Source organism: Emydura macquarii, unplaced genomic scaffold (assembly GCF_026122565.2).
Source record: "Emydura macquarii macquarii isolate MOO-44397 ecotype Brisbane River unplaced genomic scaffold, CSIRO-AGI_Emac_v2 contig_2422, whole genome shotgun sequence".
Taxonomy (NCBI): Eukaryota; Metazoa; Chordata; order Testudines; family Chelidae; genus Emydura; species Emydura macquarii.
The window spans coordinates 958,788-982,647 of record NW_027132559.1 but is presented as its reverse complement, the minus strand read 5'-3'; the positions used below and the strand labels follow the sequence as shown (position 1 = coordinate 982,647).

Sequence of the window (23,860 nt, the reverse complement as noted above, 5' to 3'; positions counted from 1 at the left end):
TGAAGTAGCTTTGGCGCCTAGGTTTTCGAGCCAAAGACTTCTCCTTTAAGGGTCTCTCTACACAGTGGCTGGATGTGTAATTCGCAGTTCAGGCAGATATACATGCTCTAGCTCTGCGCAAGCTAGCACACTATTAATAGCAGCGTGGCTGCAGTGGCACGGGTGGTGGCTCATGCGTGCTGCCTGAATATGTACCCAGGGGGTCAGGTGGGACTGGATTTAGGCAGGTAGCTATATTTAGCATGCCAGCTCAAACAAAGCTAGTGCTTGTACGTCTCCCTGAGCACTGAGCTGAGAATTACACGGCCCAGCTGCTCAGTAGCCATACCCTAAACATGAATTTCTTCCAGGGTAAGTTTATTTGGCGGCTTTGATGTTTGTAGGTGTGTGTGTGTAGGAGAACAAGCCTATGCGGAGGGCCGGCTTCCAAGAGTTCCTCTTAAATACCATTACTGGACCCAACTCTGCACACACCAGAGTATACACATAACTATATTCATGCAAGTTGTCCCAGTGAACGCAATTCAAGTGAGCACAGCTAAGTGTTTGCAGGACCGAAGTCTTACTGAATAATTGCTATATGAGCCAAATTAGACGCTCACTTACATTTGTACTAATCTAGGATAACGCCACTGAAGTCATTGATCAGCCTCCAGATTTATACCAAGTGAAATGGGGCAGAATCTGGGCCTGTGAAGTCTGATTCTGCTCCTCTGGAAGTCAACAGGGGTTTTGCCATGGACTTTAATGTGAGCAGTTACAAGCCAACCTTGAGCTTCTAGAACGGCTAAGAATGCATGATTAACATTTACAGTTGGTGATGCAAAGGCCCTTGAAAACCTCTTCACCATTTTATTGGTTTTATAATAATTCAGAGTAATGCACACGAAAACACTAACAAACACCAAAACAAATGTACAAAAAATAGAGCTAATACTACTGCATTAAAATAAATGTTATGACAGGAAAAAGAATGGAACTACGTTAGCAACAACGTGTAATGTTTAAAGTGTGTTTCCTTTCCTCTGTTACCAACAAATGAGCCAGGGAAGTAGTTTCTTTGACCTACAAAGCATGTCCCTTTTTGTTTGTTTGCCAATGACTAGCATGAAAGGAAAGAAACAAACATCCCCAAAGGTATAATAAGGACTCTTCAAAAAACAACCTGCAGAACCACACATACAGCAAGCAAGCAGTAGGAATGTACTGAAAACTCAATCCAACGTGGGCAGCTGAAAGAAAATGAACCAGATTCACCCCTGGCATCAGTGAGGCTGGGTGCATGGGCAGAATTCACCTCAAGGGAAGGAAGACTATGAAACCCATGGCCTTCATCCTCAGGGTTTACACTGGGTTGGGAATGGGGTGAGGGTCTATATTCCACTTCCCCTACCGGCAGAGGTTCTTCTGGAGATATGCTGGTTTAGCACATCTCCCATTGGGCCCAGTCCCCCCGGTTCCATTTTGTGGGATACAATGGCTAGCTCCTTCCAGCACAGCAAGTATTGCAGGCAGCTTGTATCATTATGTCTATCACCAACAAGCTGGCTCTCCATTTGACTTCCAATAGTTTGAGCCAGGAGTGAAGCTGGCTGAATGACTGTAAAGGATACAGCCTTCTTCCTTCTGTGGGCCCATCACTAAATCCCACTAATGGGTGGGAACAATGGTATGTACACCTACATGCACATGGAGAGCAGAACAGACCCCTGCTCAAGGCCAATGTTACCTACCTACCTACTTGTGCAGAATTATACACACGGAGTAGGCGGAATTCTGCTCCCAGCCAGTGGGGATGCACTGCTGTAGCTGATTGGAGGATTAGGCCCATCATGTGTAAATCAAATACCTGTAGTTGTGTGCTGTGCATGTCAGCTATCTAAATGATTGCTTTATACCCGATGTCACAGTTAGATCTAATCAGGCTAAGACAGAAATGCCAGTTTATGACATCTCCTAGTATAAGCAAATAGATTTCTGGAGGTCTGTTACTCTTCTTATTACTGACATTAGTCAGAACACGTTTCCTGTACAAAGTTCTAGTAAGAAAAAAAGATTTGTATCCACTTCCTGAAGCAAGTGAACAACTACTAGTACATAACATGTGAAAATGCTGGTCCTAGAATTATGGGTTTGATGCCCCTGTTCTCCCCACATGCTGAATATAGTTTAGTGAGGGCTCCCAATGGCAGCTTTCCGTATGAAACCCTTTGCACCGATTCCTGTCCTGATTGAGTCTTTGGCTACAGCACTGGCAGGGAGAAGCAGCCTTCCCCTTGCTGGACCGGCACAGATGTAGCCACTTACGTGGTCGATCCTGAAATGCAAGTAATTTTATCTTGCATTGAAATATTTTGGAAATAAAAGGGTCTGCGTTTTAGGATCAGCAGTTGAAGAAGAATCGCTCTTACAGTCTAGAAGAACAAAAACAAGCCCACCCTGCCGGCACATTTGGAAAATGGTTTAACCCTGATTCCTGTTTCCACTGGGCTAGAACAGATGGAACTATAAATAGAAGTAACTATGTTTAAGTCTTTAATACTGGTCTCCATATAAATAGGATACAATTAACTCTACAATGATGATGTAATGTCCATATTTATTGAGCAACAGTTGCACAGAGATGATTTTGGAAGCTCAGGAAAGCCAGACCAGCCCTCGTTATTAAACTATTTTTTACAGGAGCCTAGGATGGAATGGAGGCTGCCTGGGCTCAAAGGGGATATGGGTTCCACTGGCAAAGCTTTGCCAGGGGGCTCTGAACAGGTATTGCAGAGGATTCTGAATGAACTGAGAGTAGGGGGTGAAAGAGGAAGAAGCTGCTTTCTGAATGTTCTAAAAATAGATGTAATCTGTCAGCATCCCCTTTTCTTTCAGTATTCATATCTTTGATCTTATGACAGAGGAACCATCTATAAATGAAAACATAAGTGAGGGATGCAATAAGTTTTTAACAGCTGTGTGATGAGCAGAGTTCAAGCTTCAACTATTATTAAAAAATATTTATGCAGCTCTATAAATTTACTCTCACTTTACCGCTGTAGATAAGACACATTCCCAGCAGCCTTGATGAGCTTACAATTCTAAACGCAACAGAGAAATAAATCCTTATCTTGGAAAATAAAACTCCAGCTATGCAAATGCACCATGTGGTTTTCACTGTTGCCAACACACCACAAGGAGCTACATTTCTAAATACACACTAGCAGCTACAGGGATGTCTAGTGGACAGAGCAGAGGCTTTAGAATCGAGAGAAGGGTTCTAGTTCTAGCTGTGCCACAGATTTTCTGGATAATCATGGGAAAGTCATTTAGTCTTTCTGTGCCTGTTTCTCCATTGGTGAAAAGTAGCTAATACAAATCACTTGCCTCACAGATGTATTGTGATGCTTAGTTCATTAGCATTTATAAAACGCTATGAGAGCCTCAGATGGGAAGTCTTATAGAAGTGCAAAGCTATTATTGTTATTATTTATAGTAAACCCACTATATAGTACCATAACATTGCACCACACTTTATGGAGATTATTAAAATAAGCCAAATTTAGTCTAAATCAGACAAAAATGGAACATGAGTCTAGACAAAGGAAGGGGGCTGCAAAAGCAGGAATAAGGATTAAAAAAGATGAGTATTTTTTGTTACATACTACAGAGTGAGTGAAGGTGAGTTCTTAGGGTAAAAGCTGTCTTCCAGTCCTGGGCAGTTTATAGTCAGAAGTAAGGCAAGAGACATGGGTTTTGAGGAGGAGGGATTTGCAGGAAGACAGCAAAGATGCCTGCACACAGGAAGGGATCAGAGTGAAAGAAAAGACATGAACATGGGAGGATAGGGGGCAGAGAGTAGAGATCACGGTTTACACATAAAGTTACAGTAGCTCCATTATTTCTTCATAGTGGCCCATTTACCACCAAATTGCAATGGTCAGGCACTTCACTTCCTAATCCATTCTGGGAGACATAACGCACCAGGGTTGTACTATGGAAGTACAACATGTATCATGCAATCTGTGTAATACAAGATGTATCATGGATGCAATTGAAACAAGTGTAATAATCAGGCCAGTGACATAAAAAATTGACTGAGACAAAGGGAAGTCAGACGACAAATTAGCTCCAATTCTAAAAAGGTATGTCGTACTTTACAAGGCCTATACATAACTTAATTTAGGGCCCAATCCTGCAAGCCCTTCACATGCAGAATTCACATACTAGGTCCTCAGATTGGGCAGGGAAACTGTTTTAGAGACTCCTAGATTTTAAGGCCAGAAGGGATCCTATGATCATCTAGTGTGACATCCATAACACTGGCCATTGAATTTCACCCAGCGATTCCTGCATCTACTGTTATAGGTCTATGAAGTTCCATGCAACCTATGGTGCTTTAGAAGTTAAATAATAAATAAGATACAGCTGCACTGGTAGATAAAAGGCATTTACAAATACCCAAAGGGCTTTATCTTGCTCTATATACCATAGTAGAAGGCAGGCACAATCCAAACACCTCATCATCTAAATGAATTGCAAGAACCAATACAAAAAAGTAGAGCTGCAACAGAATCCATCAGGCACATTCAATCTGCCATGTAAATAAATAACTACACCACATCTTTTGAAAAGATTTCAAACCCCATTTGCTGTAAAGCTCTATTTCAGTGTCTATGCGTAGACTACATAGACAAAGACACACTTACTGCAGGCTCCACAGGTGAAGCAGCCATCATGATAAAGGTTCCCCATGGCTTGGCAAGCCTGGTTTGCTCCATACACACCTTTGCTGCACTTCACGCAGGTTCCTGAAAATGAAATATTGATAAAAAAAAAAAAAAGAGAGAGAGATCAGAGGCAGAATATATTAACATGACACGTGAACATCAAGGAAAGGGGTAGCCGTGTTACTCTGTATACAGCAAAAACAACGAGAGTTCTGTAGCACTTTAAAGAGTAACAAATTTAATTTCTGCAGGCATAAGCTTTCGTGGGCTGCAACCCACTTCGTCAGATGCAAGAAATAGAAATCAGATAGGGGGTATATATATATACATTCAAGGGTAAGGAACAACAATGGGGAGGGTAGGTGTTAGGAAAGTCCATTCAGTTAGAGTAGATGAGGCCTATTCACAACCACTGATTAGAAGGTGAGAATGTGTGAAGGAAAGAGATGACTTAGCTGCAGAGGCTCTCTTCCTGCATCCGAAGCACCTACTCATTAATGTGTGTATGTAGACTAACAAAAGTCAGAGGTTAGACACAATCATCATAGGAGTGGAAGGTAGGTGATTTCAACATTATACACCTTGAAAATTATTGTTAAAGGCTGATGCTATCATCACATGTGTGAAGTGCACATCACTGAAAATAATGTGAAAGATCGTCTCAAGATCCAGTTTCCTATACTTATGTCATTCCCAACCCCATCCCTTCCACAAACCACCACACACACACACACTTGAAAAAAAGAAATCTTCAGAAAGGCTTGCAGGTAGGGAGTCTTGTTGGTTGTTCAATGACAAATAGCTTTCCCTACTTCACTGTATAACGTACCTTTTGATTGCCACAATGGTTGAAGGAAACTAGGATTCCCCTTTAATTAGTCAATTTAAATCTTCATCTGTCTCAGTCTACCACCTCCTCTGATGAACACAAAAATCATGAGATTTCCCACTAATGCAGCCTCTGGACTGAACATCAAATATGCATCTCTTCCCTTTCTCAGATACCTTCTGTATGGGAAGTCTCAATATATTATCTAAATATAATGTATTCAGAGCCAGCCAGATTTCCCCCCCCCCTCGGTTCATTTAAAACAATTCCATGGGATGGAACAGATGTTTGCTGGCTGTAGCAATGAAGTAAGCTAATACGGACTTGATTCTCAGAATAGCCTGTGGAATGAAGAACAGCCAGTGCAGGCACACACTGATTTAGCTTTGGGAGCCAAAACTCTACCTACATCTGGTGGCTCTGAATAAGATGATCACAATTACAAAGGCTACTCTGAGCTGGTGCATATAACCACCCACATCCAGTGTGTTATTACACAGGAAATGTAAAATGAAACCAAATGCTTTGACTTGGAGGGTGGTGGGGGCAACCTTTGCAAACCAGAAGGACTAACCTGTGTCCTTGTCTTACTTGCTCAAGCAGGAGAAGAAGGGGGAGTAACACCCACACCCTATTGCTCAGCCAAGAAAGACCAACAAGGATCTCCAGATGGGCTCTGTTACAAAGTGCATCCCAGCTCTCCAAATACACCCCACTGCAAGCCAAGGGTCAAGGAGGAAGCAGAGCCTTGACTCTACCCCCCTCTCACTGATGAGAGTAGCTGGCCAGGCATGAGGGTGGGGAAGGAGTAAAAATCCTTTCCAGGGCTGCAGAGTAGCTAACCCTCTCCCTACTCCAAGAAACAAACAAGAGCCAGAGAGGAATATCTCTGAAGCTTGATGATGCCTCTTGGGTGCAGTGCAGTTTACGCATCACCGTTTGGTTAGGCCTGTGCCTAGAGAATCAATGTAGCCTCCAGCAAATAATTTGTATATGCATTTACCTAGCTGTTTAGTGAAAAATGAATGTGCTTTATTATTATTGCTTTGTATATAGCAACATGGAAGTTGCATAGTGCTGTGCAGGCAAATAGAAAAGGACAGGGCCCTGCACCAGGGAGTCTTAAGGCCCCATACATGCGCAGTCCCACTGAACGTCAATGAGGCTATTCAGGCGTGGATTTGCAGGAATGAGGCCTTGAACAGACACAGCACAGTAAAATATGGCAATGGGGTGAGTGTAAAAGTGCATAGGAGGGGGAGGGCTATAGCAGGTAAAGATCACAAGATGTCCTTGAGATTATGTCAGACCCCTTTTAAAAAATTAATATATTTCAATTAGGGGCCGTGTCCAGTGATGGCTGGATTTGGCCTTGTATCTTCCTTGAGAAATGAACAGACATTGCCTCACAAGCAGTAAAAGCCTACCGCTGGTTCGCTTTGCCCTCTCCCTGCAGTCACAGAGAAAGGGCAGCCCAAGGCGGTGTTTAACGACTGCTGAGCACACAAGGCCCCTGTTTCATTTCCAAAGAACTCTTTTTTGATAATGAAATGAGATTACAATTAAAATTCATGTCCATGAGGCAAGTATTATTGAGGCGTCTCTCCTTCCACAATCTAAAATGAACATTGCAATAATGGGATCAGAAATTCTGCAACTGAATGGGAGGGGAACCACCCTGATCAATTTCCTTCATGGCTTTTGATTTGGAATATTCCTCGCTGCTCTAATACTGCATAGAATCCATGATGAAAAGCATGCAAGAAAGCTGCAGACAGAGAAGGGGAAGTTATTGTCTCAAATAAATACCAAATGGAGCTAGCTTTTCTGTGCTGTGTTATCACATGATCATCACAGACCAGTTTTAATGCAAAATCAGGTTCATATTATCTGAAAAATTAGCAGTCAATATTTTCAGCAGGGTCAGCTCTCTTCCCACATTGTTGTGGTCTGTGTTTACTTCACTTATCTTTACTTTTAACTAAGAGAGGTGATGCAGACTGAGTACAGAGACCGGTGATTAATTTCTGCCTCTGCACTGCATCATGAGCAAATCACTTCACCTCCTCGTGAGTCTGTTTCTTCTTCCACCCTTTGTCTGTCTGATCTATTCAGATTGTAAAACTTTCTGAGGCAGGTATTGTACGTGTGTATAGTGCCTAGCGCAGTGAGATTCTGGTTTCATTTGGGGCCTGTAGACACTATGGGCATAACATTTGATCACATAGTTTGGAACCTTAAATCAGCTAATTTTAAGTGACTGAAAGGTCTAGTCCATGTTAGGAACAAAACTAACCTATCTGCAACAGTGTCCAGAAGGCGTTATCAACTATGGCTCTGGCAAAACCATGCTGGCCATGGATTTTTAGCAAACATTTCACCCTGTTGCTAACATTGGTAGCAAGTTTTCATCATTCAGTGGAAAAAATGCCTGAGACCTGTTTACCGCTGCACTTGCACTATTGCTGAAAAGTAGATACTAATTTTCCTAATACAGACACAGTATTCCTGAGTATAGAAAGTACAAGTATTGCAAACATTTGGGAGGGGGGGAAGGGGGAAGAAGAGGAAAATCTGACCTTTCAAATGTATATATGGCAAGTCAAATTCTGGTATAACCCAACATTTTGTCCTGTCATCTGACATACGTAGCTCAAGGCTGATTTGTAAGATTCCCTCTTGCCTGGAACCAGGGACACTGGAAAGCAGAAGAACTGCAGATTTTGCAGTTTTAAGATCCTTCCGTGACAGTTACTGGTCTTTCTGCAGAATTTATATTTATTGTATTTAAAAGGTGCCTAACTTTTTCCCTTGTACATGCCAATGTACTTCTGCTCCATTAAGTCTCCAGAACATAATTTCTTCCTCTCCACAAAGTGCCATAGAGAACTATGACACTCAATATGGATTAGTAATAACTACAATTCTGTGAGGGAAGAAACATTTAGTTCATCTCACAGGCCAAGTCTCCTGAAAAGCACAAAACTAATTTGAGCCAAATTATGCCCAACCCTAATAGAGCCATCTGTGCTGTTTAACTGCCTTAATTGCTTAACGCCTAATGCACCAGGCATGTAGGACAAAACATACCTTCCTTGCTGCATCATGTAATGAGTAGGTCCCTGTGAAAGCAAGAGTGGCTCAGTGGAATGCTGGCACACTAACACAGCAGCTTTTTAAATTTCTGCAAGGCTGTCTTTAGCCAAATGACAGCAGCAAAAGAAAAGTGACCTCACCATCCTGTTCATTTCACAGAAGTGCTGAATGCCAATCCTAGGTGGAGCTATTTAAATGCTGCCATTATCATGATCAGTAGTGTAATACACTAAAGTCAATGGTATTATTCCAGGGCTAGATGTTCACTTCTATCTATTTTATTAGGCTAAGGAGTTGTTAGCAATACATTTGAGAAAGCCTTTACCTCTCACTTTAACCTGACCCCTTTCAAAGAAAACCTACAGAATTCATTATGATTTTTACCTATTTTTCCCTTACACTGTTCACTCTCTTCAACCCTCCCAGCCTGCCCCCTATTGCCATGATGAACCTGCTCTTCCAGGCCTATTCTAAACTAGGACAAACCTATCACTGACGACAGACATCAGCAATACATGCTGAGCTATTGCTGATCACAGGTTAATTGCCAGAAGAAGTGGCGTACCGTGGGTCTCTGGTGGCCGGAGGCCAATACTTTCATTTGCACACACACACTTCCCATTGGCAGCAGCATTATGCAGAGGTGGAGGGGAGTTTCCCCCTCTCATCGGTGGCGGCAGCAGCAGCGCCCCGCGGGGGTGGAGGGGGTGCCTGTGGGCCTGTTTCCCATTCTCCTTCACTCCCCCCTACTGGAGGACAGCGAGTGCAGTTGGGAGTGGGAGTGACAGGGCAATCAGATGCCCTGCTGCGGTGGCGGCGTGTGGGGAAACATCTCATGGGCTCTGGTCCCTGCAGCTCCCTACCTGCACCCAGTGTGGGCGCAGTGGAGCCACCTGGGAGGATGATTGCTCCCCTCAGCAGCAGGAGCCCTCAGCTGCTGGTGTAGTACCAATAACCAGGACCTATGAGTCTTTGGGAGCTACATCTGGAACGGTCTCAAATTCTGATACGTCCTAGTTATCGATATTACACTCGGCGCAGTCAAAGGGCCCTGGCTGCCTGCAACAGAGAGGGGCACAGCTCCTTCTCTGAGGTCCTGGCTGGCGCCCCACCAGCCAGTGCCCGGGGGCATGGCCCTCACTCGATTCACCACTGGTCAAAGGATAGCAGTAAACACAACATTCAACTCCATTTCAGAACTGTAGTTATACCCTGCTCTGAGCATGTCTTAACTCCAGTTTTTTGTAATGGTGCTGAGTGTGCTTTCTACTGGCCTACACTTACAGTTTAACTGTCATCTCCATCGGTTCAGCCACACATTACTGATCACCTACTATAGGTTAGGTCTGAGTAAAGGTGGAAAAATCTTATTCCTCAAGTTCAAGCGTAAGGCTGAATACTGTATATATGCTTACATTTCAAAAATAGGTGCCTTACTAGAATGCCTTCATTCTGCATTTGGATGCTCAAACCTATACAATGGGTATATATGCAAGCAAGGGCCAACCTGAGCATCTAAATCAGTGGTTTGCAACCTATTTACCACTGTGGGCCGCATATGTGTGGTCAGCTCTGTGTCTCTCATTTGGGCCAAATCCACACAATATATATACTACCTGCAAGGCCCTGAAGATATCAGATGGGCCCCAGCTGTGTGCTGATTGGGCCGCAAGTGGCCTGCGGGTTCACAGCCACTGATCTAAATGCAGAATGAAGATGTTTTAGTAAGTTATCTATGTCGGAAAATCAGGCAACATGTCTCTAACCCTGCACAATGTATTAAAATGTACTCTAAGCCGGTATGTCTTTCGTCAGCGCTGTGATGAGCCTGAAAAATCACTTATGTGAAATGCTATCAAGTTCACACTCGAGTGCACTGATAGAGTGGTAGACATATCTGGAAAGGGAAAGGACATAAATTGCTGATTTCAGTTTAGTTGCTGTTTCTAGGGCAGCATGCCTCTGAAAAACAAAGAAGTCACTGTTCCATTTAGCATCATGTGGAAAGCAACTGCCCCAAGTTACATCTGAGGCTCTGAACAACAAGACCTTTGGAGCACAGCTGGGACTGAAAACAAGTCTTAAGACTTGGTTTCTTCATTTTAATTCATCAGAAACGCTGCCACTGGAAACAGCCCAGGCTCACCATGTCCAGCAGGTCAGAAGAGATTGCAGAGCTGTCAGAAGAGAATCCGATCCTCTGGTATCACCCAAAACTTCAGTCCTACCCACTAAGTTCAACAACTGGATTTCTGTTTGCCACAAATTTCGAAGTCTAAAAGGCATTAAGGATGGTCACATTAATACCACCCTATACCAAAAACCAACTTAACCACAATACATATCTTCATGCCTCCAGCTTCCACCCTGGGCACAGTACACGATCCATTGTCTACAGCCAAGCCCTAAGATACAGCCAGATTTGCTCCGATCCCTCAGACAGAGACAAACACCTACAGGATCTCCATAAAACATTCTTAAAACTACAATACCCACCTGGGGAGGTGAAGAAACAAATTGACAGAGCCAGACGGGTACCCAGAAATCACCTACTACTGGACAGACCCAACAAAGAAAACAACAGAACACCACTGGCCATCACCTACAGCTCCCAGCTAAAATCTCTCCAACACATCATTAAGGATCTACAACCTATCCTAGCAGATGATCCCTCACTCACTCAAGCCGTGGGAGGCAGACCTATCCTTGCTTACAGACAGCCCCCCAACCTGAAGCAAATACTCACCAGCAACCATACACCATACACCAAGAACTCTAACCCAGGAACCTATCCCTGCAACAAACCCCGTTGCCAGCTCTGCCCGCATATCAGCTCTAGTGACACCATTACAGGTCCTAACCACATCAGCCACACCATAAGGAGCTCATTCACCTGCACATCTACTAATGTAATATATGCCATCATGTGCCAGCAATGCCCCTCTGCCATGTACATTGGCCAAACCGGACTGTCACTATGCAAAAGAATAAATGGACACAAATCAGACATAAAAAATGGTAACATCCATAAACCAGTTGGAGAGCACTTCAATCTCCCAGGACACTCTGTAGATGACTTGAAAGTTGCCATACTTCTACAAAAAAAACTTCAAAAACAGACTTCAGCGAGAAACTGCAGTGCTGGAACTCATATGCAAACTTGACACAATCAAACTGGGTCTGATTAGGGACTTGGAATGGTTATCTCATTACAAGAAGGAATTGTCACTGTTCACACATTCTCACCACCTAATCAGTGGTTGTGAATAGGCCTCAGCTACTCTAACTGGATGGACTTTGCTTATACCTACCCTCCCCATTGTTATTCCTTACCCTTGGATGTATATATATATACCCCCTATCTGATTTCCATTTCTTGCATCTGACGAAGTGGGTTGCAGCCCACGAAAGCTTATGCCTGCAGAAATTAAATTTGTTACTCTTTAAAGTACTACAGGACTCTCGTTGTTTTTGCTGTATACAGATAAACACAGTTACCCCTCTGGAACTTTTCTCCTCCAAATGTTGCTACTTCATTGCTGCTGGAGGAGACTCAATTACTTATTGTCCCTAACTTGCTAAAAATCCAGTGAAACCATGCTGAATGATAGAGTTCTGCATGACTGATTGGGGTATTACACTTCCGTCCATAGTCTTAACCTGAAAAGTTTTTCAATGACCTTTTGGGACACAGAGTCCAAATCAAAATATTGCGCCACCACATCTGTGCACATCTGTACTTCCTCAGCAGTAAGCCCTAAGGCATAGAGGGGAGAATGTGAGGGTCTGATACTTTGCTTCAGACTATAGGCCAAATTCTGCCATTTCACCAATGCAGTCCCTGATGATGGAGAGAGAGCATGGGCATGACACAGGGTAGACTTTAGTGATATGAGTCCAAAGTGATATAATCAAGACACCTTACTAGGTCAAAATCTGGAGTTGGCATTTAGCAACTGTGTGGATTTTATTCCTCCCATTTATTCTCCATAACCCTTGATACCTACATTTGGTTCTAACAACTAATTTCATTCTGCACCAGCAGTTTTACCAGTTAGTTAGCTGTTATGTTCCTTCTATAATTACATCCATTAATATTAACTAAAGCTTGTTTGTGACACCTCCTTATAACTGGTTAGATTTACATGGAAGAAATTAGTACCATTTGGACAGAAAAATCAAGTTGTTTTCACTTAAATATCTGCAATATATTTTCTGTACATTCTCTCCAATATATTTGCAACTGAGAGCTACAACTGTCATGCTCTTGCCTTTTGCTTCAATGTCCAGAGTAACTCTGCCCCACCTTTTTTCTTATGTTGTTCCCATCTCACTTTTATGCTCCACCAATTATGACAGTCTTGACTCCTGCATGGCCATTACTGTCTTTTCATTCTACCCCCTGAAAACCCATTTCTACCATAAGGACAACAAGAACTAAGTCAATGACATAATACAGATATATTCAAAACAAGAAAGGAAGGATACACCTTGCTTCCTCATGTTGTGCACATTCCCCTTCCCAAGTAACTCTAATTTTACTGCTGTAACTCCTGACTTTTCCCATACTTCAACCCCATTTTGTGATTGCCCATTTCACTAAGTCATGACTATGTTAGAGCGTACTACTACTACTACCACCACCCTAGGTCTTTTATAGAGCTTTTCATCAGTGGATCTCAAAGTGCTTTACAAAGAAGGTCAGTACCATCAACATTATTGTAAGCTTTTTGGAGCAGGCACCTATGTACTGAAAAGTACGTGGCAGGCTTTTGCGTGTTACAAAACAATTAACAATAATGCTTCTCAAAGTGCCAATTTCCAAAGGGGGAAGGAGGCACACGTGACTAGTAAATCCATGGCAAATGTGGCTGCATGCCTTCTCAATTAGCACTCACTGGCTGGCACCAGTCTGCTAACTGCTCATGCAGGTATCTATTTACATACACAATTAACAGGTCCCTACATGCAATTTTTCCACACTACCTATAATCTGTGTACTTGTGAAAACTTGGTTCAAGGTTTTTAAAGCCAATAGGCCTGATTCACAGTTATCCCACACCCTGGTGCTGTCATTTACATCAGTTCAAAGAGAGCACAAAATGCCACCATTCTGATTTGGTGGTATTTTGAACTCACACTGCACTGATGTAAAAAACTACACGAAGTACAGGGCAGGGTGAATCAGGCTCCATATCTTTCGCAGCCCTATACCACCATGACATTCCCCTGGCTGAAAGATCTGTTGATCCTCAGTCACTGCTCTCTCCCACTTTAAAATAGCCGTTTTTAACTTACAAGGTCTGGTTCAGCTTCCAGGAGAGGGGAGGAGGGCCATATACAGCTTTAATCCTGAGGAGTCATACCCCAGGCAAATATTTACTCACTTGCTTCCTTGCACAGAGATAAGCTTTGTGTTGTCCACAAATGTATTAATTCATGTTCTGTAACTAAGAACGTTGGAAGATTTATTGCATGATTCCCCTCTTCCTGCCCCCTCTTCCCGCACCCACACACAAAACCTCTTCCAGCTTCAGAGCTCTTCCAGCAACAGGCATGCATCTAGCAGGGAGAAATGAACACATTCGCACATTCCCAAAGGGAAAGATGCCATTATCTCCAGCCCAAAAAGTGCACATTTAAAACAAACCTTGGAAAACCCTTCTGTTTTCACATGAGGTCCCCATCACAGCAGCCCTAAAGTTACTTTTTCAGCATCTGTAACATCAACACCGTGTTCACTGCACAACTGCTGTCAGTGAAGACATACCCTCAGTGCTCAGCTGCACTCTAGGATGCCTGGGGCGCTGATAAAATACCTAAATCTTATCAGCTCCACCCTGAGTAGTAACGAGAGGATTTAGATTGTAAAAACCTAGGTATCACTTATAATATGGAAAAATATGTAGAGTTTGTTTTAAAACACTAAGAGCCAAATTTCCATCTACAGGCACAAGAGGTATACTCATAATGTGTGTGCACACTGGTTTCATCTGTGAAAACCTGAGTTTGTACACGCTAACTGGGTAACTGCACATATAAATGGACAGTCAGGCACGCTGGGCTCAATCATGTTCCATTGAAATCAACAGTAAAACGTCTATTGACTTCAATGGTGCATGATCGGGCCCGGCACTATATGATCTTCATTCAGAAGACAGGGTTCTCTTACAACACTGTGGGCACCTGCCTATTTCTGCAGTCCACCTGCTTGCTCACACCTCAAAATCTGGCCTTAACTTTAGCTGTTGAGAGTAGATGAGGAAATTTTAAAGGAACCTAAGGAAAAAGTTAGGTGCCTAAATCCCACAGAAATTCTATTGGATTCAGGCACCTATCTCGCTCAGGCTCCCTTGACAATGGCAGTCTAAAACTTTAATAAAATCAAAGTTGATTTCCAGGTCCATCTCACGTGGAATCAGGGCTCTTTCTCCACTGCAGTGGAAACACAGTCTCCTCAAAATATTTTTTCTCCCAACCAAGAAGCTGGATAAAAGCCTTTGATTTTGACTGTATAGATAGCCCCCGAGATTCCTTATGTCTCTTTTGAAACACTGCATAATCCATTGCAATGAAGTCAGCATTTCAGAAAAATACTCTAAAAAAAAACAACAACAAAAAAAGCCAAAAAGCTCTGGAGACCCAAGCAGGGCTTATTTTTCTGACACTGCTTATATATATGCATTATTCAAAAATCCTCACTTTTTTGGTTCTTTCCTTTCCTATCTTTCCCATACCATATATAGTTTGAGAAGCCAGAAGTCTTTTGTATGGTAATCTGGTGTTGGCAGATAACTAGACAGTCTGTTTCTCCTCAAAGGAATCCTAACTACACTGGATTTAGTCCTTTTTAAAAAAATAAAAAAAGCTTCCATTACCAAAGTTTATTTTCACATGGTAGAAGATACAAAATCTCCCTTGTTAGGAGCAGAGCTCTTTACTACAGACATCCATTCCTGATAGAGGTAGAATGAACAATAAATATCATTTAAAAAAAAAAAAAAATCTCCCGTTTTACTAATAGCATTTCAGATTCCCAAACATGAAAACATATTAAGGAACAATGAAACTAACCTGATCATTTGCACTTGTGTCTCTAGTCAGTTTCATTTCCTGGTTCTGAGGTAATAGCAAAGGTGTTGCATTTGAGTTCACAATAACGCAGGGGAATGTTTAAAACAAATTTGCTGGGTTTGTTTTTTTTTAAATCATTGTTACATAAAAATAATTATTATTTTCAGTAAGTTTTGGTAGCTTGAAGAACTGGCACAATGAAAACACAAATTTGCAATACCTAGAATTCCTAGAGTCAGCTCGTTGTATGCAACGTAGCTGTAGCCATGTTGGTACCCGGATATTAGAGAGACCAGGTGGGCAAGGTAATATCTTTTACTGGACCAACTTCTGTTGGTGAGAGAGAGAAGCTTTCAAGGCACACAAAACTCTTTGAAAGCTCATCTCTCTTATCAACAGAAGTTGGTACAATAAAAGATATTATCTTGCCCACCTGCTCTCTCTAGAGTCAACTCAGTCCTTTATCCTTGAGTAACAAATAGTTTACAAATAGAATGAATAAAAGTGAAAATGAGAGAGAGAAGGACAGAGCAGTAATTTAGAATACCTCTATGCTGCATCAACTGTTTCAAAATACTCCAGAGGGTGACCACTGAACTTCCCTCCATATATCTGGGACTCAAAGCTGCTGCAAATTCTACTTCTTCCCTTAGCATTTTTGCTCTCTTACACATGGTATTCTCAGTTGGCTGCATTGCCCACCCCTGTGTATTACTTCCTGCTAGAGGTTTGTCACTAAATCCCTCTGGGAATTAAGGCGCCTCCATCTCTTCTCTCTCCCCAGGATCCTGAAAAAAATTATTCAGTGGACCCACCATCTAAACCTTTCATGTTACCAAAAATACCGTTACATCACAGCACGCTTCCTGAAGGTTAAAAAGCACATTCCTTCCATTACTGCCAATTTAAAGGTGGCAAAAATCTAACTATCCATTACATCTGTCTGCTCTGGCATCCACCTACTTCCCATACACACATTGAAGTATGTATAGTCTAGCTTCTCTGTTCACTCATTCAAACCAGTGTGAATCCAAAAACCAAGTAACATGCTCTGTTGAAGAGAATCTCGCAGCCCATTCAGTGGAGCATTCTGTATTCAGAGCATCCTCTACTTCTAAATCCTCTATCCTCAAAAAGGAGCAAAAAGAACACAAGAACACTGCCATGTAAAATGACTAAAGTAACAGAGTTTTTCAGATCATTGTCATTTTATTCCATCTGCCCTTTCATTGGACTAAATTTGGTTACAATTATGCTCTCTATCAGGGAAACATCACACAGATATTCTGGAATATATTTTCCATGCAGTTCCCAACTAACCATTAGAAGAAATAATCCACATATCCTTTGGATACCAATTGTCACAGCTACCTAGCTTGCACAGTAGTTCATTGTGAAATTCGCAGTAATGTTGGCAAGAAGACAGTGCTTAAGTGTCATTGGTGTATAGACTGCCTGTTGCTGGCACCACCAATGGTGGCCCTTGTGGAGCAGCAAGAATAAGCTGAAAGAGTGAAGTCCTGCTCTAGTTTGTGTTTGTAAACCTGCACAGGGATCAAGATGCACAGAGGTGAAAAATGTTTCTTTGTATTGGGCAGGAGAGTTCTATCTACTGCTGCTGCTACATTTGGGATGTTCGACCTATGTACCTAAAAATAAAAGTGACAAAAAGAAAAAAAAAGAACAAAAGTGATAGTAGGCATGATCTTGCTTCCACTGACGTTAATAGAAAAATTCTCACTGACTTCAGTGAAAGCAGAATCAGGCCCACTTTTTCCAAGAATTGGGTAACCAGATTAAATATCTGCTATCTTGTTAGAGCTATAACATGGTTCCGCGAGAGAGAAAACGTACTGTTAAACTTGCCAAGAGGTCATTGCCAGCCTATGATATCAAATGGACTGAAATACGCAGAATATTTTAACTTCTTATTTAGGAACCCTCATATGTAAAGTTCTCCTTCTCTTAATTACAAGGTACAAGCATACTTTGCAGTGCTGGACAACTTATGGACCTGAGTTTTAGAGTGCAGTACATTTATGGCCTGGTTTTCAGATATGTTCATTTAAGTGTTAAATATCTTCAAGCCTTAAAGCTTTGTCCAACTTTTTGACTGATTAAAAACCTAAGTTTTAATTAAAGCTGAATCACACTATCTTTAGAAAAGGAGGTGGTCTACTGATATCTTTAAAAGATGTTAAATTACAATAAAAAATTAAGGTACTTCAAAAGTCATAACCCTTCCACCTCACCCTATCCTCATCATTCTTGCCTGAAGTTGCTATGGAATCCCTGCTAGAAAACAACTGATATTGAAAAATGTTTCGCAGTCAAAATGTCTTGCCTCTGTAGCGAATGACATGTAAGTACAAAAATAAACCCCTGGAGGGCCACAAAAAAAAGTGTTTATATCCCTACCAGTCTCTGAAAGTGTGACTCGCACAGCAGTCAGTACTGTTAGATGTGTTAATATAACTTATACATTGCAATTGCAGAAATATATACTTACCAAAATAGTCAGCCTTGGGACGAGCATCCATCTCTTGCTCCAGACGCTGGGTAAGTGCTTCTAATTTTAATTCTGCTGCAGACGGCCTTTGTTCCTGCTGTGGAAGTAGGGTCTGACAGGGTAATTTTACTTTTGCAGAACTGGAGTTTTCTGGGTGTTCAGAGTCATGATGCAGACTGCTTACGGCCTCTTTAAATGGAGACTTTGGAGCATCAGAAATCATTGGCCCGCCTGAAGCTATGCTTATGGAATTCTGCTCAGGACTTATGCCAGAACCAGGGCAATGAAGCCTGTGATTTTGACCATGAACTATGAAATGGCCTGTAGATTTGGGATAAGCACTGGTCTGCTGATAATCTATGCTTGGAAGCAATGGAGTAGGAACTGAACTAGAAGGGAAAGAGTTAGAATTGTCCTGGTACCGTAATGAGTGGTCATCACTGGTTTTGTGTGGCATACCAGAAGCTAGCATCTGACCCTTAGGGTTTGGGCTAAATTGATCAGACAGACCTGAAAACCCTTGAGCAGGCAAAGCTGATGGGGTTGAGAATGAGGAGGATCTCTGCTGTGGAAGTCCCACTGGTGTCTCATCATCAAACCCTGTAGAAGTAGAAAAGGGGGTCAGAGTATGTGAGAAAGAGGAAGATCTTTGACCAGCTGGGTTTTGGTCATAGCCTCGACTGAGTGTGTTGCTTTCATTTGCATTTTCTTGGCTTCCGTACCCACTTTCAGAAGACCTGCATGAGTTCAATGACTGCTGATGCTGGTAAGAGTGAGGCTCAGCTTGGGCTTTTGTAGGACTCCTTGGTAGCTGATCACTATGATTAATATTTGACCGTAAACTCCCCATACCAGATTTTGGGATGGAAAACTTACCAGCATCTCCTCCCCAACCTGGGACACCTGTGTGATTCTCCTCATTATAATGCTGGCCTGGGGGAAGAGAAGGAAAAGATGGCCTAGCAGTGCTGGGATTCACTAGGGCTGCTCTGTGCAACCCATGTCCTTCAGAGACTTTGGAATCCCCCAGACTCTCACTACAGCCATATTCTTTGCTGGCTGTTTTGCCATCTTGATATAATTTTGTTCGCTGCCCATCAGGGACAGCTTGTGGATGGTTTGGAAAAGCAAGCTGGTGAGCTGCACACACTGATGCTGTGGCCAGAGGAGGTTTGCCAATATTTTCTCCCGAATGCAACTTATTGGGCCCCACAGGTACTCTGTGCACAGACAGGTTTGGAAACTGCTGCTGGGCACTGAAATTGGCCCCCCCATTTAGAGAGCCAGAGGCAGCCATCATCAGCGTCTCTTCTTGCTGCTGTTGCTGTTTCTGGAGATGAATTTTAGCCATTTTAGTGGCAAAAACCCTTCTGGTTTCCTCAAACTCCGGGTTGTTGTCAACAGCTTTGTCCACCCGAAAGAGTCCATCCTTGGAGGCTTCATACATATTGAGATCTTCTATAAATTTACTGGCCTCCAGGCCCAGATCATCGTATTTATCCATTTTTGTAAATTCACTCACGTCTCCCTCCCACTGCAAAACTTAATGATGAAAGCTGCAAGCCATCCAGGCCTATAGGAGCAGTCAGTACTTTGTGGTCCTCAGTTTGTGGTCAGCTTTGTTCGCTGGTCCTCAGTTTCATGCCCACTCCATCCTTGACTTAGAAAAGGGTCCCACGTGCTTTGCAAAAATCATCAATTTTCTTGATTCACACACAAAAGTGGAGGAAAACAAACCTCTCTGGTTGTATCTCCTGCTAACAGCTGGGTCAGAAGCAGCTGTAGCTTCTTACTGCCATAGGACAGAAGACATGCAGCACCCAATTTTTATTTTAAATCCGGGGGGGAGGGGAACAGCCCACCCCAGCACCAGAGGCAAGATCTGAAAGGGCTCCAAGCCCAGGGATGAGGATGAGGATGAAGGAGGGGATTTCAGTTCACCCTGCAGTCAGGGCTTACTAGCAGGAGAGAGCCTAAAAAAGAGAGAGAGAGTTTGTAAGTGCCTCATGGAAACACGCTGCAACCCTCCCTACCTCCCCCCAAGGGGCACCTGCCCTTAGCTCACGCGCAGCTGCGCGAGGCCCAGGCACGAGGGGAGCCCGCAGCAGCGCCTGCCTGATGGGCGAGCTCGGGTCGGCTCAGCTCTCGCCCTGCACGGGGCGGGGGGCTCCAGGCTCCCGGGGAAGTGGGGGGAGCAGCCCGAGAGTCGGTCCCAGCCCAGAGGCCACGACGAGGGGCCCGGCTACTCGCCGCTGGTGGAGGAGGAGGAGGAGGAGGGGGGACCGCGGGGGCTGCGGCTTGCCGAGAGCCCCAAGTACCTCGGTGGAGGGGGAAACTCACGTAGCCTGCTCGCCTCCAGGAGCGCGCTGCACGGGGCCAGGAGCGGGGCGGGCAGCCTGACCCGGGCGGCGGGCGCGGGGCTCTGCTCGGGCGCCGGCTGAGGCTCGCCGCGCTCCTTGGCGCTGCTCTGAGCGCGATTTACTGGGTGTCGCGCTTCGCCCGGCCCGGCTCGGCCCAGCCCCGCCTGCGTCGCGGCCTCGCCCCCTGCCCGCCAGCGGGAGGCGGGGTCGGGGCCGCCGCCGCGACCGAGGAGGGGCCACCCGGCCCTGGCCGGCCCGTGGGCAGGGGCTGGCGCGGCTCCGCGGGTGTCCAGCTGGCTGTGGCCTTTAGGTGCTTCTCGCTGTTCAAAGCAGAACTGAGCCGGTCCCTGCCTAACATTCCCCCTTGTCGATCTCCCAGCGCTTTGCAAAGGTGCCCCCCCCCACACACAGCTGGAGAAGAGCGGCCGGGACTTGCTCACAATCACTAGCCCTTTTGATCCCCTGCACAGATTCACACCCAGGAAGCCTTAAGCGCCTGATCCGGTGCAAACCGCGGTCCCAACCCTGCAAAGTTCCCCAGGCAGTGAGCCACCTGCATGGAGCTCCGGTGGCTAGTGAGTGGGAGCCTGGGCCAGGACCCCTCTCGTCCTGATTCGCCATCAAAGGGAGGTTTATTCTCTGCCTGGGCTGTTACAGCTGGACATAAGGTTTGATTTGCTGGGCTGTTGTTGGGTTGTAGCAATTTCCCAGAATAGACTAGTCATGTTTGTTTCTGGCCAGCTTCAGGTCAATTTTCTTCAAGCTCTTATGCACTAAACACAATTCAGCCCTGGGTTGGGTTACAACCCTGCTGCAGTGGTATGCTTTGATAAAATAAAAAAAAGTAGAATCCAGTGGTTGGGAAGAATCAGCGTGTGGGACCCAGTCCTGCTAAAATGTGGAACTTCCAGAGATTTCAACAGGAATTTAATTCAAGGAGCAGCTAAAGAGCTGTGCAACAACTGGGAAGGAAAATACAGACCATCTGTTTAACTGTCAACTACGGTTTCTTAACACACACAACTGGCTGGCAATTGTTGATGCTTAGAAAGAAGCAGCCCATGTTTGCATTTCAGGCATAGGATTACTGAAAAACGGTCAGTCTAACTCTAGCCTTCAGTCCTGATCATGGAACTCCACTAAAGTCTCTGGGGCTTCATTCAGACTTAAGGGTTTGCTGACAGGGACCTTATTGCAGGATCAGGGGCCAGGCCGTAGGCCATGAAATGGCAACCAGTTATATACATTTGTAACTACTCACATGGGAAATTCCACAGACTCCTCAGGTGAGTAAAGTTATGCACCTGCATAAGTGTTTGCCATCTCAGGGCTATAGACATGATCCAATACAGGGTTCTGCCTGCGCAGATCCAAAGATTGGAGGAGTAAATAATGAAGAGGGTGCAAACAAACAATAGACATTTTAATGTGGTTAAATCACTGGTTCTCAAGCTGAGGGTCATGACCTCTCAGAGGGGCGCGAACTGGTTATGTGGGGTTTGCCAGCCTTGAGTCTGGCCAGGCATGGGGCTGTGAGCCCTGACCCCTGCTGGCCACAAGCAAGGCTGTGAGGCTCCCTGCTTCCTCCTGGTGGAGGAACATGGGCGTGGGGGGTGACACACAGATACTGCCCCAGCATTCCTCTGTACCCCCGCCCCCCCAGGGGGCTGTGAAGGGGGAGCAAAGAGCAATGCTAGGGCTCCCTGCATCCACGTTACTTTCCGCACCTGGGCTGTGCTGTGAGGCAAGCATCAAGAGCTGCTGCTCTCTGCCCTCCCCTTTTGCAGCCCAGATAGGGAAAGTGACCTGGATGCAGGGAGCCCTGACATTACTCTTGCTCCCCCCTCACAGCCCCCTAGGGGCCTGCTGAGCAGCAGCATTTGAGAGGGGAGCGAACAGCAATACCAGCCACTCCATGCATGCAGGTCAGTTTCCCCATGTGGGCACAGGAGGGCAGGGGTTAGGGATGAAGGGGGCACGGTGCAGGAGGGAGGAACAGGAGCAAAGAAGGGGAGTGCAGGGTTTAGGGCCATAGGAAAAGTGGGGAACCCATGGGGGCCAGAGGCAAATTTAAGCAATAGGGTTTAAATTTAGCATTTAATGTAGTGTTAAATATAAAAAAAAGTGTTTTTAATTTCTAATGGGGATCTCACTCAGAGGCTTCCTGTGTGAAAGTGGTCTCCAATACAAAAAGTTTGAAACTACTGGGCTAAATATGAGTGTATATGGTTAGGAACAATGAATCTAGGCCCCATTTACATGATGGGGGACTTTATCCTGGGAATCAGTGTCTCTGAAAAAGATTAGGGGATCATGGTGGATAATCAGCTGCATATGAGCTCCCCGTGTGACACTGTGGCCAAAAGAGCTAATGTGATCTTGGCATGCATGAAGAGGGGAACCCTGCTTAGGAGTAGTGAGCTTATTTTACCTCCATTTTTGGCACTGCTGCAGAAATAGTGTGTCCAGTTCTGGTGTCCACAATCCACGAAAGACAATGATAAATTGGAGAGGGTTCAGGGAAGAGCCGTAAGAACAAATAAAGGATTACAAAACATAGTGACAGACTTAAGGAGCTCAATATATTTAGCTTAAAGACTTGGTCACAGTATATAAGTTCCTACAGTGGAAACAACTATTTGATAACGGGCTCTTCACTCTAGCAGAGAAAGGCGTAACACAGTCCAATGGCTGGAAGTTGAAGATAAACAAATTCAGACTGGAAATAAGGTGTACATTTTTAACAGGGAGGGTAATTAACCATTGGCACAATTTACCAGGAGTTGCAATGGATTCTCATCACTGGCCATTTTGAATCAAGCTTGGATGTTTTTCTAAAAGAACTGCTTTAGTTCATACAGGAATTATTTTGTGGGAGTTCTATGGCCTGTGTTATGTGGGAGATCAGACTATGATCGCAATGGTCCCATCTGCCCTTGGAATCTAGGAATTGTGGAATGAGACCCTTATTTCCTTTGGTTAGTTGGTTGGTTTTTGTTTTGGTTGTTTTTTAATCTTGGAATGTTTCAGGAAATGATCCTTACCGCAAAGCGTTTGCAACACTACAAGATACAGTAAATAATAAAACAACTGAGGAATATGCCACAATGTGCACTGTTCATGCTAGTAGTGAAACAGCCTTCAAGGAAGTGGTCGAATCATTTCCTTCTCTGCAAAATGGGTGTGGGGGGGGGGAAGACAAAATTGCTGTTTATTTTTGCTCTCCTGTTTATTTTATATTTCACACCTACACTCTCTTTCTTTTCACAGAGTAATTGTT

General features: G+C 44.1%; 1 protein-coding gene across 2 annotated transcripts in view; it reads right to left on the bottom strand.

Annotated features, from left to right (window-relative positions):
- LIMD1 (LIM domain containing 1) overlaps positions 1–21,632 on the bottom strand; it is a 42,377-nt gene extending 20,745 nt beyond the window's left edge. For both annotated transcript variants that reach the window (XM_067561731.1, XM_067561732.1), the window contains exons 1-3: positions 20,561–21,632; positions 18,221–20,193; positions 4,692–4,793 (exon numbers count right to left, since the gene is read on the bottom strand). In XM_067561731.1, the coding sequence (XP_067417832.1) occupies positions 4,692–4,793; positions 18,221–19,724 (1,606 nt within the window). In that variant the 5' untranslated portion in view covers positions 19,725–20,193; positions 20,561–21,632. The remainder of the gene's footprint in view (positions 1–4,691; positions 4,794–18,220; positions 20,194–20,560) is intronic.
- Positions 21,633–23,860: the final 2,228 nt, after the last annotated feature.